The sequence below is a fragment of the Mustela lutreola genome, chromosome 6 (assembly GCF_030435805.1).
Source record: "Mustela lutreola isolate mMusLut2 chromosome 6, mMusLut2.pri, whole genome shotgun sequence".
Taxonomy (NCBI): Eukaryota; Metazoa; Chordata; class Mammalia; order Carnivora; family Mustelidae; genus Mustela; species Mustela lutreola.
In genome coordinates this window covers 14,239,906-14,261,490 of record NC_081295.1, presented here as the reverse complement: position 1 = coordinate 14,261,490, position 21,585 = coordinate 14,239,906, and the positions used below count along the sequence as shown (strand labels likewise).

Below are 21,585 nucleotides of genomic sequence, written 5' to 3'. Positions count from 1 at the left end.
GTGTTAGGGAGACTAGTAATTTCTAATTTTAAAGGCTGACAAAGTGCTTTATGTGTGGGGGGGGGTGCAACAAAATATAAACTCATCTATCAATGTGACTAAAACTATTTGTTAAGTCTTGGATCAAAGCTCACCTGCATGCATATTTACTTTTTTTTTTTTAAGATTTTATTTATTTACTTGACAGAGAGAGATCACAAGTAGGCAGAGAGGCAGGCAGAGAGAGAGGGAAGCAGGCTCCCCGCTGGAGCAGAGAGCCTGATGCGGGGCTCGATCCCAGGACCCTGGGATCATGACCTGAGCCGAAGGCAGAGGCTTTAACGCACTGAGCCACCCAGATGCCCCACGTATTTACTTTTTAAAGCTGCAATCCTTACTTTTCTCCTTACCTTCTTGATCAAAGAAAGAGTAGAGAAGAATAATGTCAGAATTTTACTGAAAGGGTGGTAGCGGCTACGCTTCCCGGACTAGTGCTGTGAAAGACGGACATGGAAGGACTGAGGTAACTCACATCCCCCAATCTGATTAATCCTACCACTATTTTCATTTTGTCAAGAACTGTTAAGAAAAAATGATATATCATATCAAAATTCACAAATAAAACTAAAATCACGTGCACTTTAGAGTATTTTCGGCTTATGTAAATTCACTGCTAGGGTCGTAAGCAGATCTACATGCATTCAAAATATAAAAGGTTAATTGACCAAATTATGTTAGATTAGGGAATTCTCCAGAGAATTCCAAATCTTCAGAATCAGGGAACTTTAAGTCACCTAGATGATCATTTTGCCATGCAAGTTCATAAATGACTTCAAGAAATAATGGTAGCTGTCTCTTCAACTTTCCATTCTTAGTTATCTTCCCATGCACAGACTCATTAGACATGCATGACAACCTGGTCGGTAAAAATGTTCTCACTGAGGGTAGAAGGGGCCTACTAGAAATGAAGTAAATAGGTTTGTCTATTTTAATTAATATAGGAATATAAACACTGAAATGTATATCAAGAAGTTTAAAATGGGTAAGTCTTGCATGAAATAGATTTTACTGGTCTGTGAACATTGAATATTTTATTATTACCAGAGTTAAACTGTTTACTTTATTATTACCAGAGTTAAACTGTGTTTTATTTTTATATCAGACTTATTTACTTTATTATTATCAGAGTTAAACTGTTAACTCTAGGTTCATCTGACTCCTAAGCCTAGGTTCCTAACCTCCAAAATATACCTTCAACTGACCATGAAACAATGCTTTTAGTAACCTTAAAAAGTGTAGATCTGGTAAGTTTCATACTTTAAATACTGGTTGTTACTCTGAACTAACATATCCGATAATGGCACACACCATAGTTCAAATATCTTCCCCACCAATCTTCATATGAATAAGTATCTTAACTGTTGTGTTTGAACTATACTTCCTTCATATAATTACAGTGTAATCCCAACCCAAAGCAAAGAACCCTCCAGATTCCTCACCCAAAACTATCTAGTTAGAGTGTAAGCAAATGATCTACCTCTGACAACAAAGCTGCAAGAGCCTTGAAAGAACCAGATAATTTTGCCAGCTCGTCTCCTTGCTTTTGGGCTTCATTCTCAGAAGAAACTTCAATTAAAATTTTAAGCCTGGATTTCAGCCAGTTGAGAGTCTCGCCCTTTGTGGTAATGCCATTCCTGATCTCCTGGAATGAAGAGAATACACTGTGAATCCAGAATGGACACAGAAAGTGGATACAGTGGAGCCAAGAGAGCCCTTCACTCACCAGTAATGCCTGCTTATTTTGCTTTTTGCTTTTTGTTCACATCTTTAACAAAAGTTCACAAGTGCTAGAAAAAAAATATTTCCCCAATGCCAATACCTAATATGTAAAATCAATACTCTGTATCGAAAAAGTTAACTAGATGGTTAGTTCATAATTAGATGGTTAGATATTTACAGATATTCCCTTTGAGCACAAATAAAGATGCCTCTAAAAGTACTGTAGAAGAAAATGAGATACCAAAATGGGGAACTATAACACATATTATTTTCTGTTAGTTGGTAGGAACATTGTATTTTTAGAAAAAAAAAAAAAAAAAGGTTGAAAGAATCCCTTTTTTAGAGAGCAGATTTCTTTTTATTCGAAGAGTTTAGTTGTTGAATACTATTATGGATGCCCTAAAAATTGATCTTAACTTCAGGAACTTATATTTTATGCCTCGCTTTTGTTAGCTTGGAAGTCAATAACCCACTTAGTACGATGTGCAAAAAGGAGCACAGCTCCAATCTGGGAAGGGAAGGCATATTGACCAGGACAATGCTGGAAAGACTCTGGGGCCTCAGCCCTTGTGAGGTCTGGGAACCGTGCGAATGCTGACTGGGACAACGTCTTCCTCCTACACAGCTCTGGGAAGCATGAGGAAACCATGCAAGTTGCTACAGAAGACCATACAGGGTGAATTCACACCCACAGAAAATGACCGCTTCCAGAACCAAGTGGTCTCTTCATTTGAAGCTGTGCATTTTTTTTTTAAATATAACAGCAACCAATAGCCAATAATAGTATCCTACTATAGGTATAATATATTACTGAGCATCTCTAGTATTTAATGGTATTATAAATTTAAGAGAATAACATGAAACTCAGAGGATAGGAATAAAAAGGAAATATGTCCTCATTAACAGCAGCTATGTGACTTACAAGTGTTCAAAATGCTGAAAGATAAGGATTTTCACCATGGCGTGTGTCTACAAAACAGAGCAGAGCCACGCTAAGAATGAGAGGGTTGCTGTATGTCATTCACAGAACGTGAACTGGGTTCGGGCTTAGGGTTCTGTCACCTGACTTGGTTTATGAGGCTGTGCCCATGCTCAAAGAGCTGATCAATCCAGACTAACTGTGACAGAGAAATGAAACTTAGAAACTTTGCCCAATTCTGTGATCTGTGGCTGAAAATGTATCAAAACCTCCAGTGTTCTTGTTTTCCATAACAATTCTTAAATCTCTGCTGTGTTATATGCCCATGCATGCAATTTTCTTCTCAGGATTTTCCATTAGCTAAAGACATATGAGAGGTACAACTAAGCAGGACTAAATCTCAAAGCTAAGAATGATTCAATGGTGAAGTCCCCGTTCTTCTCCACAGTAACATGAGGATTCTTAGGATTGTTTTTTTGGCAATTTAATTTTTTTACAAATAGAAAACAATACATCAGTTAGTCAGACTGTCTACCATTAATTTTTTTATTATGAAAAATATGGCCCAGAACTAACCTCTACAGCACGTTTAACCTCTCCGTGGTTGGCAGTATCAAAGGGTTTACTCTTAAACGCTTTCAGCTGTGTCTCCTTTGCAGATATCCAAGATGAGAACTCGGAAATTCTGAAATATCAAAAGTATTCTCTAATTAAAGGGAGACATGCCTTGGCATGAAGCTCAAGGCAGGGGTGGCTCTCCTGAGCGGTTACTTGGAGGAAAGAGAAAGCAAAGCAGATGGAGTTCAGCTAAAGAAAAAGGTGTGTTCCCGGGGCCTGAGCACCTGGGAGTGTGGAAGGCACCACCTGGGGTCTGGCCTCATCCATCTCCCCCAGACTGAGACAGAACCCAGAGGCAGAAGTTGCCCTCTGGGGATATGAGGATATCCGGGAAGAAGGAACTGCCAAACGTGCTCCAGAGAGATAATATCTGGGCCCCTTGGAAATAAAGGTTGTTTTTTTTTTTTTTTTTTAAGATTTTATTTATTTATTTGACACAGAGAGAGAGATCACAAGTAGGCAGAGAGGCAAGCAGAGAGAGAGCAGGAGCAGGCTCCCTACTGAGCAGAGAGCCCAATGTGGGGCTCGATCCCAAGACCGTGGGATCATGACCTGAGCCGAAGGCAGAGGTTTAACCCACTGAGCCACCCAGGCGCCTGAAATAAAGGGTTTGACCCTGTTTCTGACTGAAACCCATTCTTTTTTTTTATTAAATGAAGCATTTTTATATAAGAGCACGGGCAAGGTCACACAATCTGATTTTCTTTATTGCTTTGGAGGAAACACATGTCACTTCTTGTTGGGCGATGATCTCTGAATTCACAAGTATTAGGACAGACCATGTCCATCTCTGTTCCCCAACTACCTGCTAGAGTAGTCCTTCCACTTGTCTGGGTCTTCCACGAGCTTCATGTAGGTGGCATCGATGGCAGCTCTGAGCTCTCTCAGAGTGGCATGACAGGTTTCCGGTGTGTTCCTTACCGGGTCCCGGACTGGGAGTTTCAGACACAGTTCTTCAATAAGCTGTAGCCTTTTCTCACAAAGATGATGAGGACCTTTGTCACTGAAGAAAATCTAATGAGCAAAAACCGTTGATAAACTGCCTGTGAGAATCCACACAATACTTCCATATTTTCATAGACGATTCCCCTTTAGTCTACTAGTATACAGTAATTAAGCTATTTCGTGTTTTCAGACCCAAACCAAAGTATCAGGTATAAATCTTTTAAGTAACAAGGTGACTTTGCATGCCTGCACTTGGGGTGTGTCAGACGTACCCTGTGTTCTTTAATGATATTTTCACTGCCTTCCTGGGCCACCAGTTTGATCTCCCGATCCAGCTCAGTTCTGCATTCTTCTACAGAAGCTAAGAACCTATTCTTCTCCACACCAATCTTCAGATGAAGCAAGTGATATGGGGCTTCTCCTTGAAGATCCTGCATTCCATAGGAAGATTCAAAAATATGATGCCATTCCAATCATACACATTTTCAACTGGAGTGACAAAAGTCCAAAAATATTCCCTTTGGGGCCAATGTGATTTAATCACTATCGACTGCACCTGGCTGCTGTGATTTGTACTTTTCCAAAGACTGGGACCACAATGAATTCTCTCAACCTGCACGGTCGGATTTTTCACAATAATTATTCTTTTTAATTTTTACCATAGCCCCACACAGTATTACTATTTCTACTTTATACGTTAGACCATTGAGGCTCAGGGGTAAGTGGAAAAGCTAGATTTGAATCTATATGTAAACCATGCACTGATTCCACATACCCTCTCCCTGGCATATGTCCTTTTTAATTTTGTCAACGACCCTGTGAGGTAGGAAGAACATAGGTATACTCACTACACAAAGGGCAAAGAGAAAACTTTACTAGTCAAGAAGCCAGGATCAAACAGGCCACACTTTGGACCACCTGCCTTGTCCTTCTTCCTTAGAGCATTCCTTGAGAAAACAAGCCAGCCTCATCAAACATGAAATGTTTTATGTTCTTTTTTGATATAAGCATAAACTACATCATTATCTACATTAACTACAGCTTTCCATTAGAGTCTCCATTCCACAACAGATTTATGATACGTTAGGCTTTAAAGACATCTCAAAAAGCTTGGGTTTCTTTAAGAATCTCTTTTTTTAATTTTCAAATTTAGCATGTAAACAAAATATGTCCTTAACTGTGTTTTTTCTGTGCTTGGAGTTGATTTTTTAGCCTATGTTACTGAGATGAAAAAAAAAAAAAATCAAGAACTGATGGAGAATATTTTAGCTGTCTATCTTCCAGACCCTGTGAGCACTTCACGTAACGCACATGAAGTTCGTCACTTGCTATTCCCTTGTGATAGCACTCATTAATCTGCTGCTAGGGCAGGCTTCCTCCAACCTAGCTAGAAGACGACAGCCTTGGGTGGGTCTCCATTACACTGCAGCTCTCCCCTGGCATGCAGCTTCTAGTGTCGGCTTCCTGTGACAAGCCCAATGTGGGGCACTCAGGTTAGACAAGTCAAGTGAACCCCTACGTCCCCCACTCGCACATGTACCCCAATGTTTACAGCAACACTGTCCACGGTAGCCAAACTGTGGAAGGACCCAAGATGCCCTTCAACGGATGAATGGATAAAGAAGATATGGTCCAGATACACAAGAGAATATTATTCGGCCATTAGAAACAATAAATACCCATTGTTTGCATCAACATGGATGGAACTGGAGGGGATTATGTTAAGTGAAGTAAGTTAAACAGAAAAAGACAATTATCATATGGTTTCACTCATATATGAAACAGAAGCAATAGCACAGAGGACCACAGGGGAAGGGAGGGAAATCCAAAGAAATCAGACAGGGAGATGAACCATGAGAAACTATAGAACCCAAGAAACAATCTGGAAGAAGGGTGTGGGGAGGGGGTAACAGAGTGACGGGTACTGAGGAGGGCACATGCTATGATGAACACTGGGTGTTATACTTAACTAATGAATCACTGAACACTGCAACAAGGACTAATTATGTGCTATACAGTGGCTAACTGGTCATAATAAAAATAAATAAATAAATAAATAAATAAATAAATGAATAAAATCCTAGCTCACAACTAGTTACGTGATTCATTCTTTTCTACTCTCCAAGTGGGGCCACTTCTCTCTTCCAAAGCTTTCATAAGTATTACCTATATTTGGGGGGACTTATTATATATTATACTTTCATTATCTGCAACTAATTATCTCCTGCTGGAAATAATTAACTCCTACTGGAGATAATTAACTCTAAGCTCTTTGGAGAAATCGATTGTGCTTTTGTGTTTGTCACTGAGCCCTTAAACAATAAATGTTCATATTTATATTTTTTAGATCATAATAATCTAAACCAGATGGTAAAATCCTTAAAAACAACAAAATGTTAGTTTACCTTAGTATAGTACATACTTAGTATATAACATGTTAGTATACCTTCGTTACTTCGATGAGAAGAGTTTACCAAATGTTACCGAGTAAGTAAAATGCCCTTGTCCATTCTTATCCCCAAAAATACTCAGGAAAAGAGAGCACTACTGAGTAATATGAGAAAATCAATGCTATTAACAAATAAGAAAAACAAAATCCTGTCACGTTTTTTTCATTGTTTTATTCAAGTTCAGTTTTTTTTTCAATGGGAGAAGTAGGTGTGGTGGTTTTCCATGAATTTCTACATTTCTCTTTCAATTGAACCTTAACACTCTCAGGCTCTCTCTCATCACACATGATACCTACGTATGCGTGTGTCCCATTACGTCCTGACTCACCTTCCACTGTTTATGGAGCTTTCGAACGGCTTCCTGCAGACCCTGCTGCTCCTGCTCAGGGAGAATGTCGGTGAGCTCGTCGCAAGCTTTCAGGAAAGCATTGAGCACTCTCTGATCCAGCTGACTGAAAAACTCCTGGCACAGAGAGGAGGAAGTGGGTAGGAGTGTCGGGCAGAATAAAAGGCAGCATCAGACACTACCCAGTTAAGCAATCGTGCCTCTACACAAGCCCCTCAGCCAGCTGATGCCCTCTTCAAACCTTCCTGGCAACTACTCTTCTTTTTTTTTCAGGAATGAACTATAATTATCTATAGTTATGAGTCAGAAGCCACCACATCAGAAATTCAACTAGTGCTTTTCATTTTTTTTAGAAAAAAAAAAAATCTTTGCAGTTTTCAAATTTGGTAGACTATTCTGGAAGGCCAAGGGGTCTAAAACCTTGATTCCATAGGAATAGAGTTTGCATTTTCTCTTTGGTAAAGTCAGAAGAGCAGAGTAGAAGCAGCCTTTAGCCTCACAATTCCTCATACCCTAATTTAATGTGTTTCAGGCCCTGCTGATTCATTATGAGCCATTTCTACATTCAAACAAGTACAACATGACCCCACATGCTATGGACAGAACTGTGCCCCCCCCCCACTAACTGCCCAAATTTATATATTGAATCCATAGCCTGCCGATGTGATGATATTTGGAGATGAAGCCATTGGGGTAATCAAGTTAGATGAGGTCATGAGGGTACGACCCTTATGATGGAATCAGTGCCCTTATAACAAGTGACATCAAAGGTCTTGTTCCCTATGTATCTCTGCCTTATGAGAACACAGCAAGAAGGTGACTACCCACAAGCCAGGAAGAGAGTCCTTGCCAAACCCAACCATGCGAGTACTCTGATCTCAGACCTACAGTCTCCAGGACTGTGAGAAAATAAATTCCTGTTGCTTAAGCCACCTAATCTGTGTATATTTTAATGGCAGGTCAAAAAGACCCATACAGCACATGTGTACCTATGTGCATGACCAAGTGTCAATGAAGGAGATGCTGAGTGACCAGAGACATCAACCCGAACTTCAGCCAGCTACGGCACTAATACATTGCGGTCATCATATGACAGCATGGTTTATACCAGTACCCACTGGAATTTCAGGAAACGGAGCTCAAAATACATGATATCAGAGGGCTCCTAATCTCTACCGAGCATTTAAGAGATTGCTAACATTTTCAATACCCGTATGTTTGAAACGAGTATGATTAACAGGAAGATGACTTCACAACTGGACAAGTTGTGGATCAGCTACCAAGCTTCAGGGGACGTGGTACTCACACTTTGATACGGCGGATTCATGAAATGAGCACAAAGACTTAGCCATCCACCTAAAATGATCTCTTAAAGGGAATATGTTGGTTATACAAGAATTTCTCAGCGAAATAATTCAGGAGAGCCTCATTATACATCCAGTAACTCTCTACCACTTCAGGGGCTTTGGAATGTCCAATTATAAGGCAGCTCATCAATTGCTCTTAAAGGTTGTTTTGTTGTTGTTGTTTTTGCTGCTGCCATGTTTTGGGGTCTAATAATCTAAAATGTCTCGGCCTTCCTAACTCACCTCTGCTTCCCCACTGCCTCAAAAACTTAATACTAGAACAGAGGTTTTTTTAATTTTTGTTGTTGTTGTTGTTTGTTTGTTTTGTTTTGTTTTTTTAATTTCTCACTCAAGACCACTTGTCCGTGTCCTCAGGTCAAGTGCCCCAGGAGGGACAAACTCACGGTGTGTCTCTTCAGGAGGTCCTCCGGGTTTCCCTTTTCCTCCAGACCCTCCTGTGCCATCCGCAGCACCTTCTCCAGCTCTGCTCGAGACTCCTCGAATTTCTTCATCAAGCGACTATTGGTTTCCACATGTTTCTTCCAGTCTCCAATTTTCTTCACCATATGCTTGATTTAAGAAATAATGCCAACGTGATGCTGCTTTCTCGTTACTGAAAGCATCATTTTGTTAAAGAGAACTGTTTCTTTTAAAATAAACAACAACACTTGGAAGGAATACATTTCATTATTATGAGAGTAATCAACTTCTTTTGACATGAATGAATATCAGCAAAAGAAGAAGTAAATGATTGCTTCCAAACTTCAGCAGGAGAGGCATTTAGCAAGAGGGGAAGCATGGAACATGAGGACGACACATCCTCTTTGCATTTTCCCTCGCTCAGGTCTCCGTAGCAGGGAGCAAGCTTACCTGGAAAGCACCATGGGCATCGGCAATCTGTCTGTGCAGCTTTGTCTGATCAAAATGCTTTAGCACACTGCTCAAGGTCACGAATTTTTGAACATTTTGACTGCCTTTCTCAATTTGTGTCATGGTTTTCTTACAGCTTTCTTGACAAGCTGACAGCTCCTACAGGGACACGAAGCCCATAACAATAGTATAAAAGGGTGAGAAAGAGGAGGAAAGAGAAGAACCATTACAAAACAAGAAGAACATTATAGAGCTTTTAGGCATTTAGTCAGCTGTAAGTAAAACCAAAAGTACAGGGAAGTGTTTCTTTTCATTGAGAAGATCTGAATTTTAAGAAATCACTAAAGTCAGTGCTTTTTATATGAGGCATTTAAATGTCACATTGAGTTTTTTTGAGTTTTTTTTTTTTTTAATTTCATGCCTGTGTTACTAACATTAAGAAACCAAAAGGCCATCAAAATTGTTATTTGCCTGCAATGTGTCCAACTCCCAGGCCTAAGATTTAATGAGAGAACAATCACAAAATCAGTCAATGTATTAGGTTTTAATCTGACTCAATAAATTTAATGCCAGTGCACATACTTCACTGACAGAGCTGCCGCAAATGATGTATTATTTGTGTATCCCCAAATGCACAACATTTGAATTCCTAAGGTTCATCAGTTGTCAACCTCATTAACAAAACGGTGGACCTCATATCCTAACCACAAAGGCAGGTGGGTGTGGGAGGAGCGGCAGTTGTCCCATGTTCACAGGATGAGAAACCATGGTGACCCATGCCTTCCACCTCTGCTTAGTAACCTGGCATCATAGTGATTTCTGCAACTGGCAGCACGGAAATCATCTGGCCCAACCCAAGGCCAACAGTCATTTTCTAACTTGAAGCCAGATTATCTGTATTTCGACATCCTCAACAGCTTTGGAAAAATATTTCAAACTGTTCATTTGGATACCAGTTTTGGTAACCAAAGGCAAGTACTAAGACCAAGGTTTTATTTGTTTTGGCAAAAGGAAGTCAGGACATATTTCTCCTTTTGAAGATTTAGGACACAAAAGAGTAATATATGTTAGAACGATATTATTAAATATTATCAATACTATCATTACTAAATACTAAATTACTAAATACTATTACTAAAATATCAAATGTTATTTTAATTGTGGAAGGATTCTTTGATGGCAATTTTTTTATTAACGTATAATGTTATTATTTGTTTCAGGGGTACAGGTCTGTGATTCCTCAGTCTTACACAATTCGCTGCACTTACCTCTTTGATGGCAATTTACAGCAATTTGAGAATACAAGAAATGGCACTGTGACTCAGAGTGAAAGACAATCGTTATCTAATATGACAAGAACCCACTAGAATAGGGTTTGGTGGTATAAGCATTATGGCTTTACTATGAACAATAATAAGAAAATAAAAATAAAAATAATTGCTACCAGTTATAGAGTGCCAACTATGTGCCACTGTGTGTCAGTTACATTGTGGAACAGATAATGTAATCTCCATAATAAGCTCTCAACTAAGGAGAGGAAATAAAAGCTAATCAAGGCTTTGTAATTTATTGTATCAGATCTAAGATCTGAATACTTGTCTGACTCATTTCAGATACTCTCTGCCCTTTCTGCTAAGTGATGCCACCCTTCCTCCAGGAATCTGTTTCAGGGAATGCGTGGTAGACCGTTTGCCCATTAAATTTCACACTCCTCTGATGGATAGGGTCATTTATAATAAGCCAACTAAATAAGTCAATTAACTGCAAGAGTGCAAAGCTGTTCTGCATAGAGATCTGCTTACTAAAAATGAGACATAAAGAAAAAGGATTATCACGCGACACGCATTTCCAGAATTTTGTGACTCTATAATCAGACTTAATCTTAGATGCAAAGAAAAGATCTCATAAGACACAGATTACAGACACTGGATAGAAATGGAATGCAACTGTTTGCTTTTATATATATCTAAGTATCTAAATTAAAATTTACTTATAAAAAGTTAACTCTATATAAATTTAATAGACAGATAAAACTTCTGTTCTCTTGTTAGGGGAAAGGGGTTTCATCTTTGGACAGATGTATATTTTTGTTTTGAGATGCCAGTGCTATTCTATTTTTTTAAAAAGATTTTATTTATTTATTTGAGAGAGAGAGAGAGAGTACATAAGCAGGGCTGGGGGAGCAGAGGGAGAGTGAGAAGCACACTTCCCGCTGAGCAGGGAGCCCAGTGATGCGGGATTCAGTCATAGGACCTTGGAATCATGACCTGAGCCAAAGACATGATTAACTTAACTGACTGAGCCATCAGCCACTCAGGAATGCTATTCTAGAAAAATGTTTCCTGTCCTAACTGAATTTCTCCCACTATAAGCACCATCTCAGTCTTGCTACACATGCTGTAAAATAACTTTGTCTCCTCAAGGGGATTTCTCCTTACCTGTTGTTTCTGTTTAAAAAGAGCACTAGATTGTGCCTCATGCTCAAGAACTGTTAAGATTTCATTGATTTTCCCAAGTGAGTCATAAAAGAATGTCATCTGCTTTTCTAGTTCTTCCAGTGGGATCAACAGCTGTTGAGACTCATAAAGGAGTGGAGAGTGACATTCTTTGACCTTTAAAAATACAAAGACAAAAGTTCTATTAAAGGCCACTAATTACCACAAACTCAGGGCACCGTTCACGGTTCTGAGGAACATTGTCTTCAGGGACATTGTCATCTGGTGCTTACAGATCTCCAAAGACACTTCTTGAATGATATTTCCTATGTATTGTTACATTTTCATATAAAAAACAATACCACTATTATCACTGAGACAAATAAATGCTAGAAATTCCCTATGAAGATCCCTCTAAGCGGTCCATCTGGATGGCATTTTCCCATCTCAACGATGCTGTTGGTGAGGCAGATGGCATCGAATTCCATCTCTTAAACTATGCAGCTCCTCTTCGCTTTGGCCTCAGAATTTGACCGGAGACCGTGAATTACATTCTCTAGACTGACCTTCCAACTTCATTTTCTGGGTCTCTACTACTTGAATCCTTAACTCTAGTCAAACCTGTAACTTTGCTGACTCATTCTTCCCAGGCAGACCTTCTGCTTTTCCACCTCCCCCAGCTCCATGCTTCCCTACTCTCTGCCCATCAGCTAACTCATCCCAAGTGAACAAGTCGTGTACCAACTTATTTACAAGGTCCACATGCCAGGGAATATCTCTCTAGTCGGAACTGACTCAGCCCTCTTGTTATTTGTCTTTGAAAAAATTCTTATTGCTTCATGCACTTGCATTCTTTAATCTTAATACTGAGGCCATACACTCCTGAGGATCATGAGATCCATTAAGTTTCTGCCTGATCACCTTTATGTTAGAATCCAGGACCAGGTCATTCTCTAAGATCTCCCTGTCCCCATTTATTTTACTTAGAATTGCTCCCCAAATATTATTCATACTTTTGGGAGCCAAAGAAAAGAAACTGAGTACTTGTTAGTCCACCATTCTCCTTCATTTTTTTTTTTTTAAGATTTTATTTATTTATTTGACAGAGAGAGATCACAAGTAGGCAGAGAGGCAGAGAGAGAGAGAGAGGGGAAGCAGGCTCCCCACTGAGAAGAGAGCCCGATGCATGGCTCGATCGCAGGACTCTGAGATCATGACCTGAGCCAAAGGCAGAGGCTTAAACCACTGAGCCACCCAGATGCCCCGCCATTCTCTTTTTTCTTAAATTATAAACATTCTCATGCTGTAGGATACCCTGCCTGGAGGATAAACTCACCAAAGAAATCTACTGCAACAAGGCTCTGCTGAAATGACTCTGAACAAAATGAAGACCATCTGCATATGCATAAAAATCAAGTATGCTTTAGAAATCTTTCCTGGATACAGTCAGAAACTTAACTAAGATGCCACAACTGAAGGAGCAGTTTCAAAAAGCTGAACAACTCAGATGGGGGTACAGGTGGGATCTGCTTTCTCCGAGGTTGCCCTAAATCATCAACGTGGCCTAGGCTAAGATGTACAAGCCCAAGGTATGGCTCTAAAAGCTTGAAGGTCATCAAATCAACAACATCGACCTTGAATTCACCCAATCTCTATAATTAATCTTAACTTCAATGTTAAAATAAAAAGAATTAGAAATTAACATTCTAATTAATACCAGTTTGGCAAATGAAGTTTTCTCATTTTTTCAAGACCATATTCTTCGTATTTTCACCTGTCTCCTTTATTCCTCATTAATTTTCCACTACTGACTTCATGTAGGTTATTCTCTTTCTGCTTTTTCTCTCTCCTAAATAACAGGTTTCTCTGCTTTCTTTTTCTCTGTTTCTTAATTCTTCATTAAAAGATTTTCCTCTTCATTTATATAGTCACTCCTTTCTTCTGTCAGAAATTAATTACCCCATCACAAACAATACCATCCGCATAAAATTTTTAACTGCAGATAGATAAACAAAATCCCAATGGAACTTCCAAAGCTTTTAAGGAAAGTCCCTCAACAGAACAGCAAAGTCTTATGGCTAGCGCTTGGTATCCACAGGCTTCTCTGGACACAGGTGGTACAAATGTATAGATCTTAAGTTTAAAGTCAGCTCCATGAGCTGGGAAGGGCAGACTTTTTCGCTGCTTCGTGGCCATGCCAGCAGAAAATAGCATAAAGAGTCTTAGAGCCGGGGGATATCGAATAAAACTCAACAAAAGGGCATTTGGGAATTCGTTCTCATTTAAATATCTGATTTCTTCCTCCTCCTTCCCCTTCTTTTTCTCCCCCTGCCTTTGTTTTATCACGTTCAACTGGCCTCTGATTCCTCCAGAGCAGACCTATCTTTCTAAATAGAGCTCCTAGTATTTCTAAATTAACAGGGGTAATACATGACATCAGCTCCATAGTTTCAGTTTTAAAACTCATGACAAAGTTACTAAATGACAGAGTTACTAAATCAAGAATCCCAGGAAAAAACAAAAGCATGATCTCTTAACAGGTGAAGGATTTGCCCCTGGGTGTGACTGAGGAGGCGTAACGCACACGGAAGGCAGCGTCGGTCTACCACGGTGTGTCATGCATTTAAGTGTGTTCCCACCTTGGTTAGCTGTTCCTTGAGCCTAGACATGGTTGCAAACATTTCATTAGCTTCTTCTTGGGGGCTCTCTTTGGCAATGAGGTGTGCAGTCTTGGTAATCATCTTGTACTGGGCGTCCATTACAGGTACCCTCTGCTCAATGTCCTGCATGAATCATTGAAACAGTCAAAGGTATACACGGTACATTTCCTTTTCATTTCAGGATTCCACAGAAGTTTGGACAAAAATCAATATGTACTGTATAAAATCCTATACTTCTAATAAATTTTTGGAGATTCCACTTACTGCTTTCCTTTATGATCTATCGGTATAAAACCTTTCCTTCAGAAGTCACTGTGAATCCTTAAATTAACATACGGACAAGCTGAAGTAATCCGTACACTTTCAAAATATGTGTGCTAATGTAGTATATAAACATTATGTTAATTGGGGCCAATTCCTCTGACCTTCACAATTACACAACTTACTTTTTCTTAAAAAAAGTAACACATTGTCATCAAAGAAAATTTATAAATCAGATATAATAAAAAAATGTTAATTACGTAGTCTCACACAGTGATAACCAGACCCACACCTCATCACTACACATCATTAATGTTTTCCCCTGTGCATTCTTATACTCATTTTTTTATATTTACCAAAAAGATACAATTTTTTTGCTTTTCTCACTTAATAGTGTATTAGAAAAGCTTTCCGTGTCATTAAATATTCTTTTACTACTTCATTTTTGAGAGCTGTAAGGTATTCAAAATATGTAAAGAGCACAAATCATTTAGGCAACACTTTGTAGAAGAGGCATTTATGTAGAGGTACAATTAGTAGATGTTTCCTGTTTTCACCTAGTCCTTTGTAATTCGGTTGTAGAAAAGAAAATCTCTGAATCAAAAAACTATTTTGAAGTTAATCTATGTCAAAACATATCCTTAAAAAACAATCCAAATAGATTTTTTTATTTAAGTGCACTTTTTTCAATTTGGAAGTGCCTATCAGGTTAGGCACACATGTCAAAATGGTGCCCAAGAGACATAGGACAACGTGGCAATGGTCTGGGTTAACTTCGGCGATCTTCCGTCTCACAACAGAACAGGTTTTCACTTTGTTGTCCAGAAACCCCCCCTCACCTCCAAGTCTTGAGTTAATAACTTGACATTAAGAAAAGAGACTTCTAAGGGTTCAGACATTTTCTTAAGGGCTTCAGTTGCAAAATCGGACAGGGCGGTCACACAGTCTGTGTACTCCTTTTTCATTCTGTCCATCTCATCAGCCCGAGCATACTGTTAAGAAACGGGAGGAGCACAACATGAAAAACCGTGAAGTCGAACCTCTGGGAGCCTGTAACCTTCACATCCACACACTCTCTGGAATTGCTATACGTTAAGAAAGATACTAATTTCTGATTCTTATTTTAGATACACTTGAAGGAAGTCCAATTGCTGTGAAAAGAAAAAAAGGAACTAGCATAGAAGCAAAGAATTATGATTTCAAACATGAGTTGTTCCATATCTATAGGCTCCATATGTCAGTAGAATCCTTCAACAAACCATATATTTCTGTAACGTTCCTCTATTATAAAAGGGAAAGAATAAAGGGCCCAAAATAAACATAAAGGTTCTAAACACATCTATACTCTGCCTAAATAAGCCCATGCTACAACCATAAAACAGTCTCTAAACAGACTGTAAACCTCCACGTTTCTAACATATGCATGTTCTGAGCATATAGAGACTGAAGGACGCACTTGTTTGACTTCCATGAAGAGCTCCCTCCATCGCCCATTCAACAGTAGTAACTGCTGTTTAAGGTCCCGGGAGACCATCTCATCGCACGTTTCAATTAGGAAATTGCCCGCATCATTCATGGCAGCATGCTGCTGTATCCAGTGAGGCAAGTTTCGGAAAAAATCCTATAAAATAAACCATGCACACTACTGTAAACCACAGACCAAAAATTAATAAAGTATATGGAAGTAACCAAACTACGAGAAGTATCTTTGTTCTAAATTTGCACACATTTTAAGGTAAATGTTAGCTCTTTTTACAAATACAATTTTCAGTAAAGAGGTTCAAAAATAGGAACTAAAGGGACGCCTGGGTGGCTCAGTTGGTTTTACGACTGCCTTCGGCTCAGGTCATGATCCCGGAGTCCTGGGATCGAGTCCCCAATAGGGCTCCCAGCTCCACGGGGAGTCTGCTTCTCCCTCTGACTTCTCCTCACTCATGCTCTCTCTCACTGTCTCTCTCTCTCAAATAAATAAATAAAATCTTTAAAGAAAAAACAGGAACTAAAAATGCTGTGTCTTATTACAAGAAAAAATTTTATTTTTTGCCAAAACTTTTGCTGAAGACAAAACGAAACATGATAGACATTTTCTGTTGTTCCTATTTTACAGATGAAAAAACTGAATTTCTGTAAGTGTAAAGGATGTGTACATAGTCTTCGGGCTGGTAAATACCAGAGCCAGAGTCATATAAAAGGTATGGTATTTTACAGTAATTTATAGTTTTGTTTAAAACTTATAAACAAACTTTGACCTATTATTTTGGGGTTTAAAACCAGAATATAATACATGAAGATAATTAACAATCATGGATATAAATCATTGAAGGAAATTTTTTAAAAATTAAAAATCTGGGCCAAAGAAGACTTAATACAGTAATATCGTTTCTTGTTTGTTTAAGGTTACTCACTTGGCAATGAAGTAGTTTTCTGCTGATTTCAAGTTAATATATATGTGCTTGTGCATACATATACACACATACCACAGTAAAAACCAAGGATACCAAAGATAATTCAAAATCTATTTTATAAGCCATATGTGGGAGGACTTATAATAAATAGAAGAGAACACTTCTGTTTCTGGTGGTTATAATCCCTTGGATGAAATGAACACCTATGACATCTACTAGGGCACTGCCAGTCTAATCAGAAAAGCCAAAATCTGTATGGGCATACAGTTCTTATCAACCTCAACAACACAAGAATATTTAATCTATGTGAAATATAGAGTGCTAAACATTTAAAAATTATGCATCTACTTGCATAACACAATAATAGAAGAACCAATCTTGGATAGCAAGCACTAATTCTAATGTATTTACTATACTTTTTAATGGAAGCCTGGCATTTTACATATAAATTAATTTTTCATGAGAAAATATCAGTTCCCATTAAGAAGTACATATACAGAAGTCAATCCATTTTATACATTTTAATGTATGTGACATTAAAGTAAAACGGTACCTCTTAAACCCATACATACATCTGTAAATGAACAAAAAATATCACTCTTGCCCACTTTGGCCACTCAACCCTTGTCGGAGGGCTGATAAAATCCAAAAAAAGAATATCCAAAGAGAAAAAAAATCTGATGACCCAGATGTCCAGCTGGTGTGTGTCATTACACAGAATCAGTATTATGTTGTCCTCTCCAAAATGAGGAAATCCACAGAGATCAGTGTCCTCCACATACAGACCTAATGGTAAGTATACCGACCTCTGTTGCCCCCTGGGCTTCCTGGGGGTTTGGCTGTCCCTCCATAGGTTCCTGCTTTTCTGAATGCAAAAGCAAAACACTGAACTGATCAGAGGGAACTGTTTTAACGTAACCTCTATAAAGCAGTGTATTTCTTGGCCTAAAATAATTTATCAAGCTGAGAGCAGGCAAAGTCAAGAATCTGGAGTCCCATTTATGAATATGTAACACTCCCTAGAGAACTCTGCTATGTCTCTTGTTAAGTTTGGGTGTATTCCTTTCCTTTGGTAAGAGGCAATCTTACCTTTTTGGCATGCTCTGACTGATTTAGCATTTTCTCTGCATCCTCTAGCCAGGCCTGAAGACTGGCCACAGTGTTGCCATATCGATCCCAGTTAGCAATTACTTCCTCCAGCATGCTCCGAACGCTTCGGACTTCTACTGAGAGGTTCCGCCACTGGGCAGTGGTTTCGTTCATGAATTTCATCACATTCTCGGCTTCTTCCACTAAGACAGATACAACAAATTATAACCCTTTATATTTTAAATCCACCAAGTTATTTTTTCCCCTATGGTCTATACTCTGTGCAATTATAATTCTTCTTATAATTATAATCATAAATAATTATTATTTATCATTATAATTATATAATTATAAATTATATATTATATTATATAATTATAAATATAATTATAATTCTTCTTATAATTCTTCTTTAGATTATAAAGCTAAAAGATGACATGTTACAATTTCTTTCAGCTAATGCTAGGAATATGTTATACTATATTCACAGGCATTTATAAAGGTTAAAGTGATAATACATTTAAAATTTTTGATAAATGGGAATGCAATGAATGACATGTATTTTTTTCACATTTTATATGCACTCAAATACATGGTCACATATCTAGTATTGGTCACAAAAGCGGTAATTCATTTTTGACAAACATGATAGACCTATTTACAAAATGAAGCAAACATATTTTACAACATGCGCCTTCACACTAACTTTTCATTCACTTGATAATATTCAAGTTACCTCTTTTTTATCTAATTATCAGAATTGAAAATAGTTTAGAAAATAGCAATTTAGAAAATGAATGCTTTGGGTTTTTGTTTATTTGTTTGTTTGTTTTACCTCTTCTCAGAAGATGACACACAGAGACATGCACACACACACAGTACGATTATATAAGTCAGACAGGCGTTGCACAAAGTCAATTGGACTGAAGCCAATATGTGCTCTCCAGGCCCATGGCATGGTCACAGAAAGATTCAGCAGGGAAAAAAAAAAAATCTGATCACAGAAACCTATAGGTTCTAAATTATACTGCATTCAACAGTTCAGCCAGTTCTATCATGTGTTTTACCTGACCCGTCAGCTTGGACGTACATCTCTGCTGTCTGTTTCAAGATCTGGTATGTCACTTCATACTGCTCAAAGAACTTGGTATTTTCTATAAAAGACTAGAAAGGGGGAGTGGTTAGAAGATGGCAAACCCTAGGCATAAGAAGAAATACCAAAGTCCATTTCTTCAAGAGAGGAATGAGGGTATTTTGCCCAAATTTGCCAACCTCACACTTGTAAAAAAAAACCCAGCAAATTAATTCAACTGCTATAAAATAATCTGGTTATTCTCAGACTATAAATTGATTCCACACTTTTAATTCTAACTCAGCACTATTGAGAAAGTATTCTATTTCTCCACACAAGGGTTTGTTTTTAGAAGAGACTGAAGTCTCTCCAGACAACCTGGGGCTAACATTTAGAAAGCACTAAATTTGGAAGAACATTTTCTTGTCCAACTGTGTTTGAGCTGTGGGATTTTGTTGCTCTTTGAACATTAATTCTGGTGAATGATGGCTCTGAGGAAGTTGGATTATAAATAAATGGCACATTGCACATTTCCTTTAAAATAAATAGTACAAAAAATGTTTACAAGCAGAAAAATTTTAAATAATCACATAGCCCGTCCACAAGTGTAAAAATTACAGATAAGCCATGTCTATAGCTATATGTAATTTACATATGTAACAGAGCCACCATCAGCAAATGGGCACAATACAATTTAGAACACGCAAGAAATCCTTAGGTAAATTTTATTGTTAACTCCAGGAAATATGAAATAACCCCTGTTTTGAAGATTAGTCCTGTTGTAGTAAGAAAAAAAAATGCAAATATAGGTTATCAACGTTTTAATAGTACAACTAGTTCCTATGATTTGAACCGAGTAAAATACTTGATAAGTGTCTCTATTATAAAATGCAAAATTAGCTTTTAAAAACCAGCTGAAGTCCAGTGTGATATGTTCATGAATACTTTTAATACACAGATGTAAAATATTTGAGTGCAGATATAAAACTTCATAATGTCATAGACTTCCCTCAATTTTACTGATAAATTTTTATATTTTAAGATAACACTTAAAAACATTCCATGCATAATATATTTCTAGCATTTCATCTTTACAAAGCACTTTACCTATATATAAGTTACTTTTCAGGAATATAGTAACTAGGAAAAGCTGCGAGTTACCTGGAATGAAGGGTTCCATGAGGAACACTTATTTCAATATTTTAACAGGCTGTATTACTTTGGTAAGTAAAGCAATTAATTGGTTAAGTGATTATTTGGCCTCATGTTCAACTCCCTTAACTTCCCTGTTCCCCAAATAGGGAAAGAGTAATTTATGGCAATTTAATTTTGGAATAACTAAACCAAATGAACATATATCATAATTTGTTCAGAAAAGGAAAGTTACACCTAATGTGCAAGACACTGCAGACAATTGAAGAGATAAATATATTTGGCAATGTTTAAAAAATATTCTCTGTTTATTTTTGGAGCAAATGTCAAGAAGCTAATGAAAAAACAATTGTTCTAAGTGTGTGAGGAATGGGAAATAGTGCCTATATTGGACAGACTTCATTAAATATGCTTTTGCTTGGATTGTTTACAAATTAATTACAAATGAACAAGAGAAAAGTTTATTTTGTTTCATTTCCAAGGGTAAGAACAGGATATTTTTAAAGAATATTATAAATGTTGTAGGGACTCATTAAAGTGTTTTTGAGCCTTTCTATTAGAAAGACTAGGCAATTAATTTTTGAAGGAAGATACTTTATTTATTTGTTATTTTACCTTTTAACTGTTTCATTTATTTTGACACTTTTTTCTTTCTGAACACAGAGTAAACTCATTTCATAGCATGAATTATTTTGCATATTAATATCATTTTAGCAGGAGGACTGCTAAAACTCCTTTTTACCATGAGCTAACTAGACAGTCTCTCAGAAGGGTGCAAAAGAAAATGCAAATGTATATTTAAAATAATGATAGGATTAATTTTTTCCTTTAAAAATTAGGCTTACAGGGCACTTGGATGGCTCAGTCAGTTAAGTGTCTGCCTTCAGCTCAGATCATGATGGCAGAGTCCTGGGACAGAGCCTGCTTAGGGGCTCCCTGCTCGGTGGGGAGTCTGCTTCTCCCTCTCCTTTTGCCCCTCCCCCCGCTCCTGCCACTTCTCTCTCTCTCTCAAATAAATAAAATCTTAAAAACAAAGAACTATATAATTATTGAAAAAAATAAAAATAAGGTTTACATTTGGCTATCAAGTTCAACAAATAAGCCATGGTAAAGTTGATGGCACTTCAAGAAAAAGAAGATCTCTCTTTATCCTGCTAAATCCAAAGTATTAGTGGAAGATAACCAAACTTCTCTCACAAGATAAATATAGAGATACATAAATTTCATTCATTGATTTCACTTGAACGGAGCTAAGCCAG

The 21,585-nt window shown here is 37.8% G+C and overlaps 1 protein-coding gene across 16 annotated transcripts in view; it reads right to left on the bottom strand.

Annotated features, from left to right (window-relative positions):
* Positions 1 to 21,585, bottom strand: part of SYNE1 (spectrin repeat containing nuclear envelope protein 1) — a 465,519-nt gene that overhangs the window by 286,405 nt on the left and 157,529 nt on the right. For all 16 annotated transcript variants that reach the window (XM_059176745.1, XM_059176748.1, XM_059176749.1 and 13 more), the window contains 13 exons: positions 19,170 to 19,266; positions 18,103 to 18,305; positions 16,065 to 16,229; positions 15,448 to 15,600; positions 14,327 to 14,470; positions 11,691 to 11,864; positions 9,253 to 9,411; positions 8,787 to 8,951; positions 7,019 to 7,153; positions 4,513 to 4,671; positions 4,101 to 4,309; positions 3,254 to 3,362; positions 1,517 to 1,681 (listed from right to left, as the gene is read on the bottom strand). In XM_059176745.1, coding sequence (XP_059032728.1) covers positions 1,517 to 1,681; positions 3,254 to 3,362; positions 4,101 to 4,309; positions 4,513 to 4,671; positions 7,019 to 7,153; positions 8,787 to 8,951; positions 9,253 to 9,411; positions 11,691 to 11,864; positions 14,327 to 14,470; positions 15,448 to 15,600; positions 16,065 to 16,229; positions 18,103 to 18,305; positions 19,170 to 19,266 — 2,037 coding nt within the window. The remainder of the gene's footprint in view (positions 1 to 1,516; positions 1,682 to 3,253; positions 3,363 to 4,100; positions 4,310 to 4,512; positions 4,672 to 7,018; positions 7,154 to 8,786; positions 8,952 to 9,252; positions 9,412 to 11,690; positions 11,865 to 14,326; positions 14,471 to 15,447; positions 15,601 to 16,064; positions 16,230 to 18,102; positions 18,306 to 19,169; positions 19,267 to 21,585) is intronic.